The sequence below is a fragment of the Chiloscyllium plagiosum genome, unplaced genomic scaffold (assembly GCF_037043375.1).
Source record: "Chiloscyllium plagiosum isolate Xiang-an unplaced genomic scaffold, Cpla_swu_hap1 HiC_scaffold_21, whole genome shotgun sequence".
Classification (NCBI taxonomy): Eukaryota; Metazoa; Chordata; class Chondrichthyes; order Orectolobiformes; family Hemiscylliidae; genus Chiloscyllium; species Chiloscyllium plagiosum.
This window is the reverse complement of record NW_028270159.1, coordinates 68,826,298-68,852,266: the sequence shown is the minus strand read 5'-3', so window position 1 is coordinate 68,852,266 and position 25,969 is coordinate 68,826,298. Positions and strand designations below refer to the sequence as shown.

The 25,969-nt window shown below is 42.9% G+C and overlaps 1 protein-coding gene across 1 annotated transcript; it reads right to left on the bottom strand.

Annotated features, from left to right (window-relative positions):
- Positions 1 to 358: 358 nt before the first annotated feature.
- LOC148146297 (uncharacterized) lies at positions 359 to 1,336 on the bottom strand. Its single transcript, XM_087998631.1, has one exon. The coding sequence runs from the start codon at positions 1,334 to 1,336 to the stop codon at positions 359 to 361; it is 978 nt and encodes a 325-aa protein (XP_087854757.1).
- Between the last annotated feature and the right edge of the window lie 24,633 nt (positions 1,337 to 25,969).

The following is a 25,969-nucleotide window of genomic DNA, read 5'->3' as shown; positions in this document are numbered from 1 at the left end:
GTGAAAGCAATGACACAGCGAGTTAAATCGAACTCCTGAGCTCAGGCCCCGGTCCCCTCCCCTTCCCCAAGGACCAAGACTTGTGGCAGACTCTGTCTCTGTCCAGCTCAGCTTCTTCAAAACAATGACAAACAACAAGATCATTCACTCTGCTGCTCGGTAATTTTTAATGCACATTTTTATTGTTTATACTTTGAAGTGATCGATACAGTCAGTGGGATAGTGCCTTTACTTACTGGCACCCGAGTTGATAGAATCATTGAAATGTCCCTGTAACCTTCCTGTCGGAGAAGGATGGACAAACCCGCGCGACCACAGGCTGATGCGAAAGCGACAGGCTGCTTCATCGCAGAAATATTCAACTAAAATGAGAGACTCCCGGATGGATTGATTTATAAGTGAATCTGATTGATTGATATATTTGGGTAAAGGGATATTTCAGCACATTCTTCAGCTGCTGTCTGAACTTTGTCTGTGTCACAGCATAAATTGCGGTGTTCGTGCAGCAACTGAGGAGCTGCAGCATGAAGCCCAGTTCCTTCACACAGCTATGTAAAGACACACGTCGACGCCCAATCACATCCATCCGGTACCATATGGAAAATATCATTAATATTGACCATAACAGGATGAAATTGCCCGAGATCACAAACAGTAAAATGATAGATCTTTTGCGACTGCTCATTTCTGTGTCAAATCGAGCGTCCCCACTAGTGTGAGCCCTGAGTCTCCTGCGGGCTCTGCTGCTAACTAAAATGTGTCTGACGGTGAAAACATTGAGCAGCAGGATCAGGAGAAATGGGAGAGCTGGGGTTAGAATGTGGTGAAGGAACTCGATTGCCACCCAGAAAGGGGAGAAATGAGCACCGTCTGTTACGTTACAAAACCAGGGCTGGTTCGCCAGCCGATATTTACCTGTGAACATAAAATACCAGAAAATATTTTTTAAACAGCTCAGCACAGTCACTGTTGCCAGAACCACAGCCGCCGTTTTCTCACTGCAATATTTCCTTTTAAGCTTCTGGCAACAAATGGCCACAAATCGATCAAAGGTGAAAGTGACGGTGAACCAGACAGAACAGTCAGTGGCTGCATAAAGCAGGACGGCGTGGATATTACACACGGAGATGTCCCACATGAAATAAAACTGTTCCCGATAAACAATGGGAATGTGTCTCAATATCAGGTCGAGGATAATGACCAGTAGATCCGCCACTGCCATGGCCGCCAGATAACGTCTGACACATGTGGACAATCCACAATCTTTATAAAGCAGGACGTAGGTCGTCACTACGTTAGCTGTGAGGAAGGTAAAAAACACATTGTACATCAACATGGAGAAAAAGTGACTTGTTTGACAGATAGAGATTTTCAAATGTGTCACTGTACTCTGGGGTTTATTAAAACAGTTGGAGCTGAAATGACAAATGTGAAAATCTGAATTTCTGACAGAAATGTGACATAAACCACAAGAAACATTCCCTCCCCAAACATACTGAGACACATCCAAAGGAACAGATGATTTCGAGGAAACTCCCCTATACTCGATCATTTGAGAGCAGACACAGATCGCTTTTTTTCCATATTCTCACACAGAGGGTGAATTCCTTGCTTTCGTGAAGGATTCTCTCCCAGTTCCTTGAAGACAAATGGCATTTGGAAATTTGTGACTTTTAGACTCGATTGTGATCGATCATGCTAACTGAACACTTGTAAACGGAGGGAAAATGTATTCAACATTTTAACTGCCTGTGGGGACTCCGTAACAGTGTCTCCCTCACCATGCAATTGGGCCTCTTCACTTGAGATCTGATCATTTCTTTAAATTCACTGACGTCTGGCCGTTCCCAACTAATGTCGGTTGTAGAATGTAACAGACAATGATGGTTAGAGTATTTTCTAGGGATTTCCAGTTCCAGACGGAATGTTTGGTGCTGAATGCTGCGGGGAAACTTCACAGTTACACTGGCAACATTCCCCATTTTTCTTGCCGCTACTTTGATGAATTTATCGGCGCCAATTCGTGCTCCCACGAGAAGGTTGTACAGTTTATCAACTGCACTAACACGTTCCGTCCCGAACTCAAGTTAACCTGTACCATTCCAGACACCTCGCTGCCCTTCCTGTAAATCTGCATCTCCATCTCTGGTGATTGTCTCAAAATGGACATCTCCGACAACCTCACCGACTCCTACAGCTACCTCGACGACACATCCTTCCACACTATTTGCTGGAAAATACGACGTCCTTTATTCCCAATTCCTCCACAACGGCCCACCTGCTTCCAGGATGACCAATTCCATCTTAAAACATCCCAGATGTTTTAAGATCCTTCCAATACCGCAATGTCACCTCCCATATGGTCGATGATGCCCTCCAGTGCCTCTCATCCACTTTGCACACCACTGCCCTCGAACTCCGCCCCCCCAATTGCAATAAGGACAGAATGTTCCCGGTCCTTACCTGCAAACCCACCTCACTCCGTATCCTTCGCATCATCCTCCATCACTTCCACCACAGACAAAAAGACCCATCACCTCTGTCAGTGCCCCAAAGAGCCCTTCCGCATACGTCACAAATTTACTTGCACTTTCACACATTCATCTACTGTATCCATTTCACACAATGTCATTACCTCTACGTTGGGGATCCAGGGCACCAACTTGTGGATCATTTCAGAGCACGTCTTTGGGACAACCGCACCCACCGACCCCCGTGGGTGAAAATTTCAACACCCTCTCCCAATCCACCAAGGATAGACAGGTCGTGGTCTTCCTCCAAAACCAAAGCCGAACCACCTGATGACTGGAGGAACAACGTCTCAACTTCAATCATTGGATCCTGCAATCCCACGGTATTAATGTGGATTTCACGTGTTTCCTCATTTCCCCTCTCCCAGCATTATACGAGTCTCAAGTCTTCAACTCGGCACCGCCCTCTTGACAAGTCCATCGCCTTTCCCATCTATCCACTCTACTATATTTTCTAAACTATCAACTACGCCCTCAGATCAATCTTCATATCGAATTCGCAGCTACCTTGCCCCCAGCCACAGCTCTCCTCCCATTTATTCATCGACCACTCCCCCCCAAAAATAACGACACACAAGCCTCATTAATGGTAAAGGATTTTTTGCCACAAATATCGATTCTCCAGCTCGTATAATTCTGCCTGACTGGCTGCGTTTTCCGACCACTGGTCAGGCAACAGTCTGATACTGCCATACTCGCAGAATCATGCCTGATGGGTCATATTGAATGAAGATGCATCACCATCCCTGGCTATATCCTGTCCGGCGGGCAGGGCAGACCCACCAGTGGTGGAAAAATCCTCGGGGAAAAGGTCAGGAAAGGAGTTACCCTGCAATTCTCCAACATTGGTTCCAGAACCCGGGACATCTCATGGTAACAGGAAATCTCCTGATGGTCGGCATCGACTGGTTTCCTCACCACCCCTTGGTGATAACTCAATTCCTCAGAGGAAGCACTGAGGGTGACAAGGAAACAGAAGGCACTCAGGGTGTGGGACTTCAATGTCCATTACAAAGCGTGTCTCCACAGATCCACCACTGACTGAGCAGGCAGAAGCCTCAAATACACAGCAGCCAGTCTGTGAGAAGCGATGGGGGAAACGACAAGAAGGAAGCATTCTCAACATACACCTTGGCACAGATGGATCTGTCTCTGACAACTTCTGTAGGAAAACCGAGCAGACAGTCCAGATGGAGGGAATGTCTTAGTCTCATTCTGAAGGTACTGCCCACTGTGTTATGTGGCACTACCTCCTGTGAACTCGGACATTCTTCTGAAGGTCGAAGCCAATGGAAACTGGGTATCCATCAGTTAATTTAGTTCATCGGCAGCTGCAACATCGATTCACTTCCCCTCCATCAAAAGGTCAGAAGTAGGCTGTTCACTGATTGTTGCAAAATATTTAGCAATATTCATAACTGCGCATATACTGAAGCAGGCTATTCAGCCCATCAAGAGTTTTACATGGGAACGGAATGAGGCCATTCACCATTCGAGCCTTTTACTCAGCAATTAGAACAGATCTTTTAACTCTCATGGCTGTTTCACAGGAAATAAAAGGGAATATTCAGCATTCCAAAGTAACTACATGTGAATGGGCCAGAACAGGTCATTGAGCCTGAAACAGGGATAAATTGGGGATAAATCGATTTTTATCATTTTAACACAAATCAATGACTGCAATGACAGAGTGACCAGTGCTGGGCCTCAACTATTTGCAAACGATGTCGAAGATTTAGATAAATGCAAAAGATGTATTCGAACTAAGATAGTCAGTAACTGAAGTTATCAAAAAGTGTTCGAGGCACTCTGATTGGATAAGCAGAGGATAATAATTTGGCAGCTGGAAAATAACGTGTTTAAACGTGAACCTTTGAACTTTTCTGTAAGAATGAAATGCAGTATGCTATTTGAAGTAGTGAGGGGGAGCATGTTTTGAAATATGTTCCAAAGGTACGTCCTTTATCCTCAAGGCCATACTTTCTTTTTACGTGAATTCACAAAGACGATGGGAATTGCTGACTGCTTCTGAATAAAGAGACGGTGGCTGCTGCCATAACCAGTGTGAATTCACAAACATGATGTACTGTACATGGGCTCACTGCAACATTAATAGAGAGAGAGACGGAGGTTCCAAACACAAGAAGGAGAACAGAAATAAAGCGCAGTGTCAGATCAACTCAAGTGGTTAGTTATATCAAGTTCTCAATCCACCACAGAGAGCCATTAACCAAGAGGGCCTATCTACCTGGTCAGGACAGAGCACTGCATAGATCAAGCTGTGCTCGGTTCAACCCAGAAAATTGCCAAGTGTGGAAAACTGTGTAGACGGCAGCAGTGCATTGATCTATAAATCTGGAAGGGATGTCTGTCCAACATCGGGAGCTATGTCGTGAATTAATCTAAAAACAAACTCTCCAGCAAGGGGAGCTATGCTGACCACAGCAGTATGATTGCATCCAGGCCACTCTGAGTGAAGCGCTGGAAGAGGTTGTGATGAAGGTAATATCAATTAATCTAACTTTCAATGTGTTTTGATGTACTTTTCCAAATTACAGTGAGAATGGATTATAAAGTCCTGAAATAAAGTCAATGGCAGCATACAGGAGAGTAATGGTCATGTTCATCTCCATCTGTTCATATTTCTGGAACAGCATTGCAAGAAATCGGACAAAACTGCTCTGAGTCTCCAAGTTATATGTGGAAGATGGAAACAGCGTGAAATATGCTGCGTGAAACATGAAAATAAACAGCGTAATGTATGAAGGATGGCGGCAGGGTAGGAACTCATCTGCTTCCACCCACTTTGTGTCTCTCATTTTTATTCTGCTTTCTGGTGTGTTTTTCCTTCACAAACTTTTAATTTTTTAAAGTGACTCCAATGGTAATGGTGAAGGTGAGTCCCAGAACAGAGGCTTGCTGAGGGAGTCAAGGCCTCGCGATTTAATGCAGAATGTGGCCTGGAGACTGGGCTTTGTGGCTTTTGGAGACTGGGCTGGTGCGTCCTGGTCACTGGCCCTGATGCGGTTTGGAAACTGGGCCTGATGTGTTCTGGACACGAGCCCCGGTGCTGTCAAGAATCTCGTTGCTGGCACACACTCGGGTGTAAGGGTCAGTAATTCGAATCCGTTCTTTTTACCTTAATATTCTTCTGCACCAAATACTGAAGAATGTGTACCGAGATTTCTTGAATGTGAGGTGGTGTCATAAGCGAAGATACTACTAAAATTTCACTGTTTTCGTTAGTGTGCACGTGACAATGTAGCGAATTTAATTCACAACTGAGACATTCACTGTCTTTGGTGCCTTTTCCCAACTAAGCTGCTGCATCTGAAATGGCCTGCGGCGGCCAGCACAGGATGGTAATACATCACTTGAAAGACAAGAGGATTGACAGAGAGAGAGAAGGGACATTTTGATTCCCATTTCAATGGATTCACAAACATACACATGCGCACGTCCACAAACAGATGCACAGACACACACACACACATACACACACACACACACACACAAACATTAACACGAAATTATATGGAACTATTCCTATTCCGCCCCTCATTCTGGCATCACCTTTATTTCCTCTTGGAAATTAGGGAAGGGCAAGTGACTGTGCTGTTAGAGTGCGAGCACTTTTGGACCAGTGACCAGAATTCTATTAGTTTGAAAATAGTTCTGGAAAAGGATATGCCTGTTTCACATCGTTAATGTTGTAAATTGGGACATGGCTAATTCTGATGGTATTGGGCAAGAACATTCAAACGATGACTCGAGGGAAGCTGCTCTTAGATAAAAGTACATCTGGCAAGTCGAGTCTTTCAAAAGCGAGATAGTGAGAGCTCAGAGACAGCATGTTCCTGACAGCGTTAAAAGTTGGGAATAAGAGGTGACAGGGTACATTGATGGTCCAGTCATGGGAAAGCAATAAGATGTATATCAGGAATAGGCAACTGGGATCATGAATCCCTTTAGCTTACGGGGTGTAGTAGAACATTTACCAGGGAAATCAGAAGGGCAAAATGTAAGCATGGGATAGCTGTAGCTGATAAATTTAAGAGAAATTGAGAGCGATTATGCAAGTAAATTCAAGGTTGACGAGAAACTAGCGATAGAATAGGGTCCCCTTTATGTAGTTACACAGGAGTTGAATTTGGTTTGTTAGTGTCATTGTCACACGTACTCACACGAGGACAGTAAAAAGTTTGCATGTCTGCACAGGTGACATAATCGTAAGTACAAAATTCCACACACCCGCCTCTCATGTACAGAATCTTGTTACAAAGCAGAAGATAAAGAAGAGTTAAAATGTAAAACATTACAGCCCTTCCTATAAAAGAGGAAACAGCCACAGAAACACAGTTAACAGTTCAACAGCACAGCCCATAAGTTCCTGGCAATGCCGGGCTCAGACTCCTCACAAGGAATCGCCCTCCCCCGCTGCCTTATAGCCTGTTACTGCTCCATGGGTGAGATTCCACATGAACATATCACGCCAATATTTACTGTGAAGAAAGACATGGAAGCGAGGGAACTCGGGGAAATAAAAATAAGTGTTTTTTGAAACGTGACCACATTCCAGAAGAAGAAATGCTGAAGGTCTTAAAATGCATAATCGTAGATAAATACACGGGATCTGTTCACCTGTATCCCACGCCTTTGCAGAAAGCTGGGGAAGAACCTGAGGGGTCAATAGCTGAGATATTCATTTCATTCGTCAGAGTTTTGAGGAAGGATCACAGAAACTTTAGCTCTGATTTTTTCTGCACAGGTTCTGCCAGACCTGCTGAGCTTTCGCAGTACCTTCTGACTTTGTGTCTGATTAGCAGAATCTGCAGTTCTTTCTAATTAATTTTGTACACTGACAGCTACGGGTGAGGTGCTGGAAGACTGGAAAACAATTAATGTTGTTACATCATATATACAAAAGTCTGCAAGGAAAAGCCATGGAACTACAGACTGGTGAGTCTGATGTCAGGTATGGGTAAGCGTTTGTAGAAGATTCTCAGAGGTAGAATTTACATGCATTTCGAAAGGCAAGGACTGCCGTGGTAGTAAGCATGTTTTTATGTGTGGGAAAGCGTGTCTCACAAACTAGATTCCATTTTTTGTAGAGGTTACCCAGAATACTGGGGAAGATAAACAGCATCAGTTATCTGCGTACACCTTAGTGAGGCCCAAAAAAAGTCCGTATGGTAGGTGGATTAAGAAGGTTAAATCACAGGGAGGGCTAGCCAATCAGATTCAAAAATGGCTTGACAGTAAAACACCGACGGCGCTGGGAGAGATTAGTTGTTCGAATTGGACGCCTGTGACCAGCGGTGTGCCACAGTGACCAGGTTGCTGCTGTTCGTTGTTTTCGTAATAGATTTGGATGATGTTATAGGAACCATGGATAGTTTGCAGACGATACAAAAAAATGTGTGATAATGGACAGTGAAGAAGGGTATCTAAGAGAACAGTGAGATCTTGATCTACTGGGTCAGTAGTCTGAGGTATGGTAGATGGAGCTTCATACAGATAAATGTGAGACATTACATCTTGTGAGACAAACCAGGGCAGGATTTTACACTTAACGGCAGGGACCTGGGGAGTGTTATTGAAATGAGAGATACAGGGACTAGCTACTTAGTTCCTTGAAAGTGGAGACGCAGGTAGACAGGGTTGTGAAGAAGCCATTAGCAATGAGTAGAAGAATTGGGGCATCATGCTGTGGCTGTACAAGGGAATTCTAAGGCCACATTTGGATCACTGAGTCAACGTCCTTTAGTACCGTCAGCAAACTGGGTTATATTACATTTGATTCAATTAACCGATTGCTGACTGTCTATTGTGAGCAGCTGGTGACCAAGCGATGGTGTTATTACCTGACATCTTCTGCCCTTGTCCTCCTGGATAGACTTGGTCATGGTTTTGCAAGCGGATGTCTGCGGATCTTTGATGAATTATTTCAGTGCAGCTTGGAGATACTACAAACTGATGCTGATGAGAGTTGATGCTGGAGAATGGAGGATGAACTGATAGTCAAACCGGCTGCTTTGCCCTGGATGGTGTGAAGCATCTTGAGTATTGCTTGGGCTGCACTCATCCACGCAAGTGAGCACTATTGCAACACAGGCCAGTCAAAGTTTAAATACTTTGTTTAATATCAACTGTGATCTACTGCTGACCTGTCTACCCTTATCAGTTTGATAAAAAAAACTTGTTCCTTTAGTTCGAGACATCTCATGGACTTTGGTCCTGTTACCATTTTGTTTATATCATTGAAATATTTACGATGCCTTCCGCTGTGAGGAATCATGCAAAGTCTGGTGTAAATTATCCGCCTGTTCTCTGCACTAAATTCCACGGTCACGACTTTCAAATGTTCTCAATATAATTTCTAAATTTGACTTCTGCCAAAAGTCGTACACTCATGTTGATTTTTTTCTTATATATGTACAGAAATCTCATGATGCTTTTGCAAATATTCATTGCCAATTTACTTCCGTAATATTTTCTATCTTTTTTCTCAGCTGGAGAGATTCATATATCGCAGAAACTAATTCTGATCCAACTTGTCCATCTGGCCATGTTTTCCAAACTTTACATTCTCTACAGTGTGGCACAGGCCCCTCGGCTCAGCAGGTATACACCGCCCCTCCAAAGAGAAACGCACCCAAAACGATTCCCTTACCCTATATTTTCCCCTGATTAACACTGTGGGCAATTTAGCATTGTCAATTCACCTGAACTGCACATCCTTGGATTGTGGGAGGAAACCGGAGCACCCACAGGGAGAATGTGCAAACTCCACACAGATAGGCGGGAATTGAACCCAGTACCGTGGTGCTGTGAGGCATAGTGTTAAGCATAAAGCCACCTTGCCTCCCACTTAATTAGTCCCATCTGTTTGCACTTGGCCCAAATGCCTCTTATCGTTCCAATTCATAGGATTGTCCAAATGTTTTTTTAAATGTTGTTGCTGCACTTGCATCTATCACTCTTTCTCTGGCAAATCATTCCATACCGACACGAGCTTTTGCGTGAACAAGTTGTCCCTTTGTCCCTTTGTAATCTTTCCCCTCGCAACTTAAGCCTCTATCCTCTATGTTTGAACACGCCTACAGTGTGGACAACACCTTGGCTATTTACCCTATCCATGTCTCTCATGATTTTATAAACTTCGAGCATGTCACCCCTCGACCTCCGACATTCCATGTGATAACAACTTCATGAAAAAGCATTTAAAATTAAGCACTGCAAATTTGAAACTATATTTAAAATGACAGGTAAACAGCACTCCGCCGAACACTTCATACTGTTATTTGTTTTTCTTCATATTGCAATGCTAAGGCAGCATGAAACGTTTAATCGTGCCAATATGAAGCCAAGCACCTGAGTTCTTTTTCGAAAGGAGCTGACGACCTCTCCAGTCAAAAAGCTTTTCTGCCAGATCTATATAAGAAAGGGAATTATTTTATTACACGGTCAGCCTGCACTTGTCTTAAGCAAAGTGAGATGAAGGCTGAATATACTTTTTGAAACTTGCTTGAAATTATGAATTCTGTACAAAGCATGAAAGATGTATTCAATAAGGTTTACTTCAAGAAGTAAACTTTCAAGAATGAAATGTGAGTGGAAGATGTCAAACAGCATGAATGGAGAGGCTGAACCACACTGAGACCAGAGGCAGAATGGCAGCACAAAACTCAGATTGATGCATGTGCATGGTCGACAGACTTAATTAAGCAGCTGAAGGTGAACTGCGTGACAGTCATGTCAAGGAAAACTCTGTAATTTGAGAAGGAGAACAAGTAATCAGAGGTATTGTTATTAGCATTGAGTAAAGCTTACTACAATGACACTAGGGAGAGCTAGCCAGAGTCAGTTGGAAGTCAGCAGGAAACAAGGTCGAGCAGCAATCACAGGGCCTTCTGGGGATAATTCAGGAAGCACAGCTGAAATTCCTGCCTATCACGTGCTTCTGATCCAAGAAATAAACCCCCTAAATCGGTCCTGACAGTAATGCTCACCAATTTGTGAATGAATACTCTCCATGAAAGACTTTGTCACACATGGATGCATCATCTTCTTATCGAGTCTTTCTGTTTGATCAGAAACAATAATTGCTGAGTGTTACTGGATATATGTTTGTATGTCTGCCCATGCATGCCCACTGACCGTCCTATTCGTCTTTTTCCACATCCTGCTTCAGAACAGATGTAAGCCAGCAATCCTAAATCTCTGTGCCTGGTTCATTTCTAATATTCAGGGTAACATCTGCATGTGGGTGACCACATGATCAGTTGACAGTGACTCAATTCTCCTACTTTCTGCATCTCTGTCATTTTTGTGTGGTGATACCATATTCCCGTGAGCAGCTTTTGATATGACCTCCTTTTCCTTCAAAATAGAAATCCCCTTAAATCTTGTGACTGTTCCAACTCCTGGGGTTCTGGTCTCACCCCTTGACCTGCTTCCTCGAACAATGACAGAGATCCCTTTGTCCTCACTTCCAATTGCAGTAGAATCCACATTCACAGATTATTCGTCATCTACTTCCACTACTCCCTGCATGACAGGGCCATTAAACACGTACAATATAGAACATGACAGCGCAGCACAGGGTCTTCGGTCCTCGACGTTGTGCCGAATTGTGAAACCAAGCTGAAGCCCGTCTAAACTGCACAATTTTATTTTAATACATATATAAATCCAATGACAATTTAAATACCCTTAATACTGAACAGTCTACTCCTGTTGCAGGTAGTCCGTTCCATGATTCTACGACACTCTGATCAAAGAAAAAAACCACTGCAATCTGACCGATGTATGTCACCCCTCAATGTAAAGCTATTTCCCCTCGTGTGAGCAATTACCATCTGAATGAAAAATGCGCTCACTGTCTACACTGTCTAAACATCTTCTTATCTTATATGTCTCAATTAATCATCACTCAACCTTCTCTCCATAACTTTATCAGTCTCAAGTTCCTGAGCATTTCCACGGAAGACCTTTCCTGCATTCCCGGTAGCATCCTATTAAATCTCTTCTGAGCAGTTTCGAAAGCCTCAACTTCCTTCTTGTCATACATGGGATTGTGTGTGCTTTAGTGGTTTGGATCAGAAATTGGCGAGCTGAAAGAAGACATTATCGGTTGGCCGAAAACATTCTTCAGCACGATCCACAACTCTCCCGAGGTCAACCACAAATTTACGAATCCATCCTTCTCCGCTCTCATTCAGGTTATTTATGAAAATGACAAAAAGCAGTGGCCCCTAAAGATATCCTTGCCGTATACTAAATGTAACCGCACTCCAAGATAAAATTTTCTTCGCAACCTCCACTCTTTGTCATCTTTCAGCTTGCCAATTTCTAATCCAAACAGCCAAATCACCCTCAATCCCATGCCTCCATATTTTGTGCGATAGCCAACCGTGGGGAACCTTATGAAATGCCACATGAACCGCTTTACCCTCATCCAACTGTTGGTCACCTACTCAAAGAACTCAATGCGATTTGTGATGCACCACTTACCCTTCACAAAGCCGAGTTGATTATCCTTCCTATCATAACATTGTTCAACACTTTAGCAACAAACATACTAATGGTCACTGGTCTATAATATCCAGCGTAGCCTCTACTCAGCTTCTTGACCAAGGGAACAACACCCTACCGTGTTCCAGCACTATCCCTGAAGACAATGACGACATAGACATCAAAGCCCAAGACTCTGCAATCTCCTCCCTGACTTTCCAAAGAATCTTAGGATAAATCACATACCAGGCCAGGGGACTTATTCATTTTCACACTTGCCAGAATATCTAAAAACTCCTCCTTATGAACCTCAATCCAGTCGCGTCCAGTAGCGTGTATCTCAGTATCTTCCTCGACATTTTCGTTTTCAAATGTGAATGCCGACGAAAAATATTCATTCAGCATTTCAACTACCTACTCTGACTCGACGCACAGCTTTCCACTACTACTCCACTCCTATTGGCGCTAAAAGTCTTCGAGTAATTCTTTTTTTTTTCCCCTGCCAAACCTATAGTAAGCCTGAGGGTTTTCCTTGATCCTATCGCCAATGCCTTGTCATACCCCTTCCTGACTCCTCTGCCTTACAGCTTTCGGACTTTCCTGGCGAAGTTTTAACTGTCAAGCAGCCTAATTGTGCCTTCATGTGTCATCCTTACATCAGGTTTCTTTTTCTCTGGACAAGAGCTTCAAACAGGGTGACCAGTCCATTCCTGCTTCCAACCTGAGTCTCCAATGTTTGTAGACGATTCCATGAACGTTTTTTCTGCCTCTACCATCTTCCCCTTCGGATCATTGTCCGCATTTCATATAATTCCACTCCATTTGTAAAGTTCTCTATCACTTTGAACACTTTTCAATTTCCCCCGTAGCCCCTTCCCATGCAATTGCAGGATCTGAAAGACTTGCCTTGATATCTCTTCCCTCCTCTTTGTCCGAGGCCCCAAACACACTTTCCATATAAAGCAGCATTTCACTTGTCATGTTTAAATCCAGTTTCCTGTCATTGCTGTTCAGAATGCAGTCTGTTTTACACTGGGAAAACCAAATGGAGACGGCTTTGAGGAAAGCTGTCACACCATCTGTTGGAATAACCCTAACCTTCGCATTGCTTCCCACTTCAATAACCTAACTTGCTCTGATGTGAACATTTCAGCCCTGGGCTTCTGCAATGTTTCAATGAAGCACAACCAAAGGTCGAGTAGCACCTCATTTTATATGTTGGTGCTGTATAGCCTATAGGAGATTATGTTCAATTCCATAACTGCACAGTCAGACCTCACCATGACCGTACTCCATTTACCTTACATTCTCCCTTTTGGCCTCCCTATTACATTGCCTGGGTCTTGTTTATCTTGCTGAAATAGAGAGAACCCATTTCCCCCATGCACCCCTTAATTTTCACCCAGTTTATACCTGTTTGTCTTTCTCCACAACAAAATGGCCATTCTTCTGTGGCATTGTGCCTCCACATCCTCTATTTCCCATCACCCCCCTCCACTTCTGTCAAGTTCTGAAAAAGCCCATTTTGTGGTCCATTTTTATTTCTGAAAAGTGAACCCGTTGGTCTCGAAAAGTTATCTTTGTTTGACATTCGCAACAGATGCTGCCATACCTTCTGATTTTCTCCAGAAATTGATGTTTTTGGACAATTCAAAAAATGTGTGTTCAACCATGAAGCACCGTACACTGGCGAGTGCAAATTCATTTGTTCTGAAACTACATAAGGCTGGAATCACCGACACGACAGAGCTCTTAACTATAGTCGGGCAGAGAAACAGAGGGAAACGCATCATTTCAAACAGAGAAGATAACACAATTCGAATGAAAGGTTTCAAGTGAATATGTTGCATAGCTTTGCAGAATGTGACACCATGGACAGACCCTCAGAGGAATTAGAATATTGAAATGGATGTGTCACCACATCAGAAGTCAGAGTGGGTTAATGGGTACAGAGGTGATAGTTGTACGGCTCTCGGTGTGCCTTCGGGGACAGACGGTAGACTTGCACTGCAGATATTTCAGCACAAACTGCTATTCATGTGGTGCTGTGCACCACAGCAGAACAAAAGCAGAATTGTAATCAAACACAATCTACAACTTTTTTGTGGGAATAATACCTCAGTCTACCATTACCATCAAACCAATCTATGGTTCAGTGAGAGTGTGGGCAAACATGCCAGGGTCAGGACCAAGTGTACCAAAACATGATGACAAACCGTGAAATCTACCACACTTAACTGGTTACATTCCAAACTGCAGAAATAACATCTGAGAGAGAGGGTGAAATGATAAAAAAAGATCAGATAGAATTTTTGCATTACTGCCAAAACCAGTCAGAACTGGAGTTGAACTCTGAAACATCTGACGAGACGAAATGAGGCACAAATATTATGTTTAATCAAACCATTACTCTTGGGATTCGGATAAGTCTCATTTATTGTCCAGTGGGCAGCTAAGAGTCAACCACCTTGCTGTGGGTCTGGAGTCAAATGTAAGCCAGAGTAGGTATGGATGGCAGTTTCATTTCCTAAAGGACATTAATGAACCTGAGGAGTTTTTCCAACAATCGACAATGGATTCATGAGCATTATTAGTCTCTTAATTCCAAACATTTATTGAATTTAAATTCCCCCATCTGCTGTGACAGGATTCAAAGTCATGTCATCAGAAAATTACCAGGACTGCTAGATTAACACCATTAAACCATTAAACTTTTCATTCCCCTGAAGAAAGGAACAACCCTGTATATCGCTATAAAGACAAGGATGCAATGTCTGCAGCATTCTCTGCCAGAAGTGTTACGTGACGACATGAACAGAATTACAGATCCCGGTCTTCAAATAATGCGATTGCTGCACATCAAGAAACAGCCGAATACAGTAGATACGACAAAGGCAATGGGCCCTGACACCATTCCTACACCACACCTGAATACTTCTGCTGGACCATAAGGCGTGTCCATTGGGACGCTGTTTAATTCCAGCTCCAAATTTGTAATCTCCCTGGAAATTTGGAAAATTTCTTAAAAATGGTCAGTCCCTTAAGAGGAGAATGATTACAATCTGACTAATTGCCACTCCCTCACTTTCATCACGACAGTTAAACTAGTCGGGGGGTCTTCTTTCAAATACCAAAGAAATAACGTGCTCAGTGTGGTTGATGATAGGCGCTGTCATGGAAATGTCACTGAATGTTTAATCTAAACCAGACTAATGCTGTGGCAGGTGATGTTAAAAACAATTTCAAATCTGATGCCAGTAATATTGACCTTGACGCCAATGTTGATGGTAAACTTCAATATCATTCCTCAATGTACTTTCATGAAGGAAATCTCCCCTGCTTTCCTGGTTCTGGCCTGAAAACGACCTCAGACACACAGACGTTGATAAAAACTTCAGTGGTCTGTTAAACGGCCAAGTAATATATTCAACTGCATCAAACTGCCCCGATATCTTAAAGGATAAGCGCTGACAGAACACCCGACACCAGACTTGGTATTGGAAAAGGGCACGAGAAACACAGTCCTGGACCTACTTCTGAACATCGGAAAACTTCTGACATTTCGAGAGTTTTCCCACAGACTGCACAGAAACATCCGGAAAGGTGGAGGCCATTCAATGCATTGAGCCTGCCCCATTCCAGTTCATTGGTCAATCAGCTTCTTTTTTTTTCCCCAAACACTGTGTACTATCATTCTTTGAAGTTATTAACTATCGGAAAGATGCAAATTCGGAACTGCAGTCGGCCCTTTCGTCCATCAATAATGAGGGCTGATCCTCAATCTCCACACCATACACCGAGTGCAAAGTCATCCATTTCGTGTCTAGAAATCCTTACTTCTATTCAATGCCTTGGCTTCCACAGCCTTAATGGGAGATAATTTCCTAGCTTCACCAGTCTCTGCATGCTGACATTTGTTTGCATCTCAAAGCAGCTTGTCCGGCTGTAATTCATATGGTAGCACCTTGGTTTAGACTCCCCACCCAGGAGAATTGTCTGGATTTTATATACTTCACGGAGATCTCCACCCATGTTCCTGAACCCGATGGAATAACTGCCCAGTCGACCCAGACTCTGCTCCCATTACATCCTGTCATTCCAGAGATCAGTCTGGTCATTCTTCGCTGGAATCCCTCAATGTCAAGTTTGCCCTTTGTTTGAGAGCAACACTGCACACAAGACTGCACAATGTCCGAGGTGTGGTCTCACCAAGGCCTGTTCAGCGGCAGAAAGACACCCTTGCTCATCCAATCAAACGCACCTGAAGTGGATATCAACACATCAATTATCTTCCTAATGGCTTTGTGTTCCTGTAGTATTGTTATCAGTGATGGGATGCATTGAAATCAAGATCCCCTCCAATGTTCCACCTACCCACTTGATAGATCTATGCACACTGGTCAGTGTGCCAATGCCATTCCCAATATTAACTTCTGGCTTCAGAGCTGCCATTCATGAGCTTCGGAGTTCGCTGAAAAGTCAACCAATGTATGCACATAAGAATTTCATAACCCAACATGTTTACATTAATATTTTTTGAAATGATAACCAGCCATTCTTTTTTCGGACCAAAGTACTTAAGGAAACTTAAATCCATATTGTTCTTCCTCTCCCTCATATTTGCCTATTCAGTTTACTTGTTTCAATCACATTGGAACTTCTTTAAATGTTCCTCACCAACTCACAATCTCACGTTTATGGCATCCGCAGATTTGGAAAGATTGTATTTAATACCCTCGAACAAAAGTGTGATCTGCTTTCTGAGTATCTGGGGCCCAAATATCAATTTCTGGATTATCCCGCCAGTCCCTTATTTCCACTCCAAGTTCTGAATCAAAGTCTGTATGTTATCTTAAGCAGGTTTAAGGTGGAAATCCCACGAGTGGTACAGCCAGTCAAACACTTCGTTTTTAACACAACAGTATTTCTTTTCAAGATTATCAAATGAACCACAAACAAAAGAGGATAGAATTTTGAGTAACTTGGCCTATCTGAAGCCATTATCGCAAATTAATGAAATTGCTCAACGTATTTTCAACAATCCACATAAAAACACATGGCAATAAAAGGAAAAAAAAACAACATCCAATCACAGGTTTTTGCAGGAGAGATGTCGTAGAGTGGGAGGATCAGCGCGGTACTGCTTCGTTGTGTTCAGCAGCTTCACAAATGGCTCCCTACTTCCAGTGTTGAGCCAACCTGACAAACGCCAAACCAAACAAAAGCAGAGAGCAGGTGTAGGCCATCTGACCCTTCCAGCCTGCTCCACCACTCAAAAGGATCACAGATTTTTTTTCATGAATTCCCATCCACTTCCCTTCGCTCTCACCCTATCCCATAATTACTTTACTGCTCAAAAATATCTATCTTTGCTTTGAAAACGTTTACTGAAGTAGTGTCAAGTACTTCACTAAGCAAAGAATTCCATCGATTTACAAGCATTGGGTGAAGAAGTTCTTTCTCAACGCAATCCTAAATCTGCTCTCACAAACCTTGTGACTATACTCTTTTGTCGGAGCTTCACTTGCCATTTGAATCGTCCTCTCTACTTCTATCTTGTGCCTTCCTGTCATAACTGTATATGTTTCTACAACATCCCACCTCGTTGTTCTAAATTCCAATGAATATATCTCCAGACTATTCAGTATCTCTTCATACATCAACCTCTCAACTCCAGAATCTAACTAGTAAACGTATTCTGCTTTCCTTGCAGTATCAGTGTATAATTTCTCAAGTAAGGAGAACAAAACTGCACACAGTACTCCAGGTGTGGCCTTTCCAGTACCCTATTCAGCAGCAACACCACCTTCTTGCTTTTAATCTCAATCTTTGTAACATGATGGACAAAAATTGTTTGCCTTCCTAAGTACCTGTTGCACCTGCAGACCGACCTTCTGTGATTCATGCACAAAGATACCCAGGGTCCCTCTCCATAGCCGCATTCTGCAAAATTTTATCATTCAGCTAATAGTCGTTTTTACGGTTACTTTCATGAAAAAGATTGACTTCACATTTATGACCATTGTATTCCATCTGCCCGACATTTGCCCACTCACTTTGGGGATCTATATTACTCTGCATAGTTTCATAGTCTTCTGCACGCTTTGCTCTCGCACTCATCTTCGGGTCAACTGCAAATGTTGACACCCTACACGTGGTCCACAACTCCTCAACATCTTTATAAAATGTGAATAAATGCAGTTCCAACACCCATTCCTGAGGCACTCTTCGAGTCACTGATTGCCTGCCAGAATAACACTCATTTAACCCCACTCTCTACTTCCTGTTGTCATCCAATTCTATGTCCATGCTAATACCTTACCCCGAAGGTCATGCATTCTTTACCTGTGCAGTGACTTCTTGTGCAGCACTTTGTCAAACGTGTTTTGAAAATCTCGGTTCACCACAGCTACCGGGTACCCGGCGCTCTGTTTTCTAGTCATGCCTTCGTAGATTTCCAGAAGATTTGTTCAGCATGTCGTGCCTTTCAGTAAATCCTGCTGTGTCTGCTCAACGGGACATTTTCTCTCGAGATGCCTTGCACTTATTCCGTGGTAATATCCTCAAGCATCTTCCAACATAAGAGGTTATACTAATTGGTGTACAATTGCTGATCTTTTCTCAAACTCCCATTTTGAATCGTGATGTCACATTCACTGTTTTGCAATGCGCTGGAACTTCCCTAGAGTGCAGCTAATTTTGGAAAATTAGCACAAGTCCACTTGCTATTTCTCTCTCCATCACTTTTCGTGTTCTGAGATGCATTCCATCAGGTCCAGGAAACATGCCTATCCTCAGCTCCATTAGGTTGCCAAAACCGCATTTCTGTAATAATGATTGTTTCCAGGTCCTCACCTACCTCTTTATCAAATACTGACATATTATTACTCACACACTTTGAAGACCGTCACAAAATACCTGTTCAATGCCTCTGCGATTTAATCAGATCCCATTACGAAATGTCTTCTCTTCCTCGAAACGAAAAACGTTCACTTTAGCCATCCTAAATCGTTTTATATATTTATAGAAACTTCCGCTGTCTATTTTTATTTTCTGTGCTTTTTCTCATGTTCTATCTTACCTTTCTCTATAGTACTTTTTCTGGCTTTCTATTGACGTTTAAAATTTTCCCAATCTTCCATTTTCGTGCACACTTTGGTCACTTTGTATGCCTTCTCTTTCGATATGATAGACTTCCTTATTATCCTTCCACACGCGTTGCAGACTATCCCTTTTCTCACAATCCTTCCTTTTCACTGGCATATATTTTTGCTTTGGACTTTGAATAAAATGCTGTGTAAGTCATTCACTGCTCTTCAACTCTCTTACCATAAAGTATTTGCTCCCAGTCTACTTTAGCCTAAGTCCTCCCTCTCTCTCTATTGCAGTGTTACCTGTTTAAGCACAGGACCATGGAATTCGATTTTATTTTCACAGTCTCTCTCTCTCTATTGTAAATTCAACCAGACTGTGATCACTCCTTCCAAGAGGATCTATAACTATAAAGTCATTAATTATTCATTTCTCATTACACAGGGCCCCATCTAGGATAGCTAGCTCCTCATTGTACAAATTGTATTTTGACGTTCAAAACATTCCCGCATAGTCAAACTCAGATTTGTTTTGGAAACGCTGCATTTACGACATCTCTGATTAAAGAAAAACACCAAGGACAGCTTAACCTTTTTAAAGGAGCAGCTTTGTCACAACACTCGACTTGGGACATCATCAAAAATGTTTTGTGAAAATCAAAATTCACAACATCCATTGCTTCACCCATAATTTATTCACTGGTCTGTTTGCCAAATATGATTCGGCTTTAATAATTTGATATTGCCTTCACCTATATTCAATTAATTCAATTTTCAAAGTTCCCTGGTAATGCATCCTTTAGAAGAGACTCTTGTATTGTTCTGACTGCTTCTTTGGTGCTCAGCAGACTGCAATTTCCTGCTGACTCCCTGCCTCCTTTGGAAATATTATGGTCATATTTGCTTCTTTCAAATCTGAGACTTTGGTCATGAAAACCATCACTTCCTGTCTTAATCTGTTCAGTAGTTGATTTTCCACAATCATACAGACAGAGATGCATGGAATCTCTACCATCAGAAATACAACACCGTCGACGTTAGTCCCACGTTCCGACACAAGACCCGTTGCCGTGAAGGTTATGATACTCTAGATGATCACCCAAATATTTTTTTAACCATTTTTTGTGACGACTGCATAATCATGAACTGCATTCCAAATCCACAACATCATCTGGGTGAAAACAATCCTCGAACCCTCTCTGATCCTCAAAACCTTTACTTTCAAAAGTCTATTCCCTACTTCTTGATCCTTTGACTAAAAGGATTAGCTGCTGTCTATTCACTCTGTCCATTCTCCAGGCACTGACATATTCCAGGCACTGACCACCTTCTGCGTGAAGAACTTTCTGAGCATGTCCTCCAAAACATTATCACCTCTCAGCTTGAACTCGTGACCCGTAGTAATTGAGCCCCCACTTAGGGAAAGAAAGCATTTTGCCATCCATCATGGTTGCAACCCACATGATTTTGTAGACGTCAATCAGATCCTTCGTCAACCTCCGTCTTTCTCATGAAAACAATCCAAATCTACTCATCCTCTCGTCATAGCGAGCGTCGCCATACAGACAACAAATGGTGAACATGCTCTGCACCCTCGCCAAACCATCCACATCCTTTTGTTAATGAGATGATCAGAACTGTACACAGTATTCCAAATGTGGCCGAAGCAAAGTCTTGCACAAACATGACAAACCCTGCCAACACTTGTACTGAATAAATTCCAACAGATTCCCTCCTGTGGATGACAATTCATCACAGTAGTTCACCACTTTCTCTTTTCTTCTCTTCTTAAATCTTTGGAATGCAAGAAGGAAAGTATACCGTATGCCTTCTTGATCACTTTATTGAACGCGTTGCCACTTTCAGTGCAAAATGGACCTGAATTCCCAGATCTCTCTGTGCATCAATTTTCCGAGGTATTTTCCATTTCTCACATAGTTCTCTCTTGAATTGGATTTTCCAAATTGCACCACCTCATATTTGCCCGGATTGAACTCTGCCTGTCATTTGTCTGCCCAACTGTCCAATCCATGTTATATTCTGCAGCATGACCTGACAGTCTCCATAATTATCTGCTACTCCAACAATCTTACTGTCATCTGTAGACTTATTCATCAGACTACCGAGACTGGCCTTCAGATCATTTATGTATATCACTTACAACAGAGGCCCCATCACGGATCCCTGGGTAACACCACTAGTCACAGTTTTCCATTTTAGGAAACTCCCTTCCACCACTACTCTCTGACTCCTACTACCCAGCCAGATCACTATCCAGCTGTCTCGTACATCCTGGAACCCATGCGACTTTAATTTCTCCATTAGTCTATCTTAACAGACGCCTTGTCAATATATATGCCATCGACCATCTTTTCCGCACGTTCAATTTTGTCACTTTGTGCAAGAATTCTACTAAGTTTGCTAAGACGTGGCCTTCCCTGCATAAAAAAACAGGGACGTACTTGTGCAGGGTCAGTCTGTGCCTTAACCTGGAGTCAAATATTCTTTCTTATTTTCAAAGTAGGACATTAAAAATGCCATTGTGATTGCTTGTCCACAGAAATGTGTGTTTTTCAACAAATGGAATGTATGCACCAACTTGCAAATGCAAATTCAACAAATAAATTATTATGTGTGTGTCTGTGTGCGCGTGCGCGTGTGTGTGTGCGTGAAAGAGAGAGAGAGATAAATGGAGAGTGTGAAATGGGGAGACATTGAGAGAGAGAGTGTATGTGCATGTGTGTGACAGAGAGCTCGGGAGTAATCTGTATGTGTATGTTTGTGTGCTTGTGTGTGTGTAAGGGTGAGAGTGAGTGTATGTGTGTGTCGAGGTGAAGACCCAGACAGACATGGCAGATCCATTCCCCCCCCCACACAAACTCACTCCTTGTTTTCAGAGTTGCCCCCCCCCCCCCCCCTGCAGCCTCTGCTCCATTCGCTGTTCATTTTGCAGACGCAGATGCTGTAATTACAGTCCCCGTGCTGCGTCCAGAGTTGCGACATTAAATCCTCTGCTCTCCCTGAATTTCTGAGGCAATTCAGAGCACAACCTGCAGCAAAGCAAATCCAGCACCTCCACTAAACTTTCAATAACAGGTGTCAGTCAGCAGCCCCTCAGCTACAAGTTAGATGCCTGGTCCTTTACAACAGTACTCGAGATGCTTCCGCGTGTTACTGGTCGCACGATCAGCTGAGAAGCACCAACACAGGCATTCAATGATAGACAAAGACCAAGCTACAAAGACGTGTCTCAAAGATGCTGAGCCTCCCTATCCAATATGGAGCACCACATGGTACACGCCAGGAAGTGAACAACAGCCCCACACAAACAATCTCACTGTTTTTGAGCTCGATAATGCCAACACTCAATACACGGGGGAGACAGAAACCAAAGCCAGTGAAAGGTAGAAAGGGGAAGAAGGATTCACATTCAAGACAGAAAGAGACAATTAAGGTAAGCATACCACATGTTGTTGAAATATGGCGAAACAGACAAGAGAGTGGGTCTAAATAGAGTAATGAGACTTTCGAGAGTCCAAACACACGAAAGAGAACGTTGAATAAAGGCAATGCCAGATCAGCTGAAATAACTTGTTCCTTAAAATTCTGAATCTACCTCACAGAACCAGCTCAGACAGTATAAACTGGGACAGCTCAACATGGTGAGCTGTGCAGACTATGCCAGTGTATTGCTCATTAAGCTGGACTATGTGCCCAGCATTGGGCGTATTCCCACCATTTGCCAGTGTATTGCTGCGCCGCTTGCACTCGGGAACTGACAAGCACAGGAAGATTTGCAGCCCATACTACTAATGACAGTAAAAGGGTCTCCTACAGGTTTGTGTCTCGGCATCTCCATGGATCAGCACAAGGCAAGGGGTTTTAAGTGTGAATGTCTGTGCGTGTGTCCGGAACAATGATAGTGTGAAAATCATGGTCTGAGAGAAAACGTGCATGGATGAAATCAGTTAAAAGATGAACAACTGTGGAGTTCGATTAATGGACAGAGAGAGACGGAGCGACTTTACACGGATTGCGTCATGAGGTGCTTAAGAATCTATAAGTAAACCCAGTAACAATGTAGATCAGTGTGCACAAGAGTAATGGATGAATGGGGATTTTGTTATGAGTTCAGATACGAGCTGTGGAGTATCGATTCTGATTTGTTTCTGCAGAGTTGAAGCTGGGAGTGTCAGTGGCAGATTATTGCCATCATAAAGACAGCATTTCATAGATCAGCAATCAAATAGCAGATGGGATGTGACAGTGAAGTATCGTCAGAAGAAGTCAGATATTAACCACGGATGGGATTGAGTCGGAGGAACGAAATAGCGTTTGCAACCAGAAGAAACGACAGTGGTCTCCATGCTCCCAATATTTAGCTAGCAAGGGCAGTAGTACAATGAATTATGGCTCACAGCTGAAACTCGGTAAATCAGTATAGAGACCCATGAGAAACACAGCCAGAAGCAAACAAGGAGAGAGTGAAATAGCAAGTTCATTGATGCAGTTAGTAATGGTTTGTAAGGTGAAAATCTGGTTTCAGAGTCTTAGCAGGAGAAAGAACAGTGGCAAGGATAGTAGAAACAATTAAAAGAAAAGTGTTATGGTCAAACATGAATTGTAGCCTTAATGATTGAACTTACCAGAGACACCGACGAAAGCCAGGATTGGATAATAAAAATATTGAATAATGTAAAGTGCATATAGGGTCCGCCGTAATAATGGTATTTGTTCAAAAAATGTGGAAAAATTCCAAACATCCCAAGATAAACTCCTGTTCATTCTTACAATATTTCAATCTACCTTGCTCAACTTCTGAACCAATGTTATAATATTCCAATCACTTGTACTCAGGTTCGGATCTCTCCTCCCGCTCTCTCTAGAGCTGCTGTTCCCTATATATTCTGTCGGTGATGCTGCCGCACATACATTTCAATAATACATTGACAGAGCCCATTTATGTTTAAACGATGGAAACCATCCCCTGGGGTAATTATAATCCATGGAGACTGAGATTAAGCACAGTCACCGAACAAACAGTTTCAGTTAACACCTTCGTGACATCACTTTTTAAATCATAACAAAAGGAAACATGTACTCAATCTCCATTAAATTGATGGCGTTTGCTGAGTGATGTACCATAAAGTTTCAAACATTTTACTCCACCTTTCTTGTATGTGAGCATATTGCCAGACCACTTCAGGGTTATATATGTTACAACCCGCTTATAAAAGGTGACAAGTATAAAATAACAGATCAGCTGGATAAAATACCTGGTGGGGAAATTTCTTGCGATCATAAACCACGGTTACAATATTTATTGCCGATTGACATTGCGCAATGCTGCTCCTGGTTTTGAGTGCTCCGTTATCAAATAGTTCCATAACAATCAGACATTATTCAGAGCATTGATTCTGTTGGTCAGGAACAGCAGGAATCAATTCTGTCCCCATGTGCCTGTTTCAGATTACTGGAGAAGGCCATTCAGATTCTCAGGACAGTCACACGGCAACAGGAGGAGGCCATTCAGCCTCTCGAGTCTGCTACAGTTGGACAGTAGGAGGTCATTTAACCTCTGGAGTCCGCTACAAAGAGAGAGGAGGAGGCCATTCAAATTGGGGAACGTTACCGAGGGATAAGAGGAGGTAATTCAAATGCTCGAGCCTGTTACAGAGGCACAGTTGGGGACCACTCAGCCTCTCGTGACTGGTACAAAGGGACAGGCGGAGTTCATTCAACCTTGCAAGTCAGTTACTCCATAAACATTAGTTTTAAAATAGTTAAGGAAAACGACAGACCTGATGTCAACATTACATAGAACATAGAACATTACAGCGCAGTACAGGTCCTTTGGCATTCGATGTTGCGCCGACCTGTCTTACCAATCTGAAGCCCATCTAAATTACACTATTCGATATGCTTGTTCATTGACCATTTAAATGTACTTAAAGTTGGCGAATCTTCTACTGTTGCAGGCAAAGCATTCCATACCCTTACGACTCTTTGAGTAAAGAAACTATCTCTGACATCTGTCCTATATCTATCACCCCTCAATTTAAAGATATGCCCCCTCGTGCTTGCCATCACCATACTTGGAAAAAGGTCTTCCCTGTCCAGCCCATCTAAACCTCGAATTATCTTATATGTCTCTATTAAGTCACCTGTCAACCTTCTTCTCTCCAACGAAAACAGCCTCAAGTCCCACAGCCTTTCCTCGAAAGACCTTCCATACCAGGCAACATCCGAGGAAATCTCGTCTACACCCTTTCCAAAGCTTCCACATCCTTCTCATAATGTGGTGACTAGAACTGTACACAATACTCCAAGGGCGGCTGCACCAGGGTTTTGTACAGCTCATGATTCCGGTACTTGATCCCTCTATTAATAAAAGCCAAAACACTGTATGCATTCTGAACAACACTGTGGACCAGGGTGGCAACTTTCTAGGATCTGTGTCCCTGGACACCGAGACGTCTCTGCTCATCTACACTACCAAAAATCTTACCATTAGCCCAGTACATTGTATTCCGGTTCCTCCGACCAAAGTGAATCACCTCGCACTTCTAGAGATCATAAACCACGGGTATAATATTTATTGCTCATTGACATTGCGGTCTGCAGCAAGCTCCATTTGACACCTCTCAGCCGAGCTCAGCATCTTATCTATGTCTCTCTGGAACCTACAACATTATGCGCCACTATCCACAACTCCACCGACCTTAGTGTCCTCTGCAAATTTATTAACCCACCCTTCTCCGTCCTATTTATTAAAATAATGAACAGCAGTAGACCCAACACCGACCCTTGCGGTACACCACTAGTACCTGG

Excerpts from the sequence above, each read along its gene's own strand:
- LOC148146297 (XM_087998631.1), bottom strand. The coding sequence starts at position 1,336 with ATGTTGATGTACAATGTGTTTTTTACCTTCCTCACAGCTAACGTAGTG.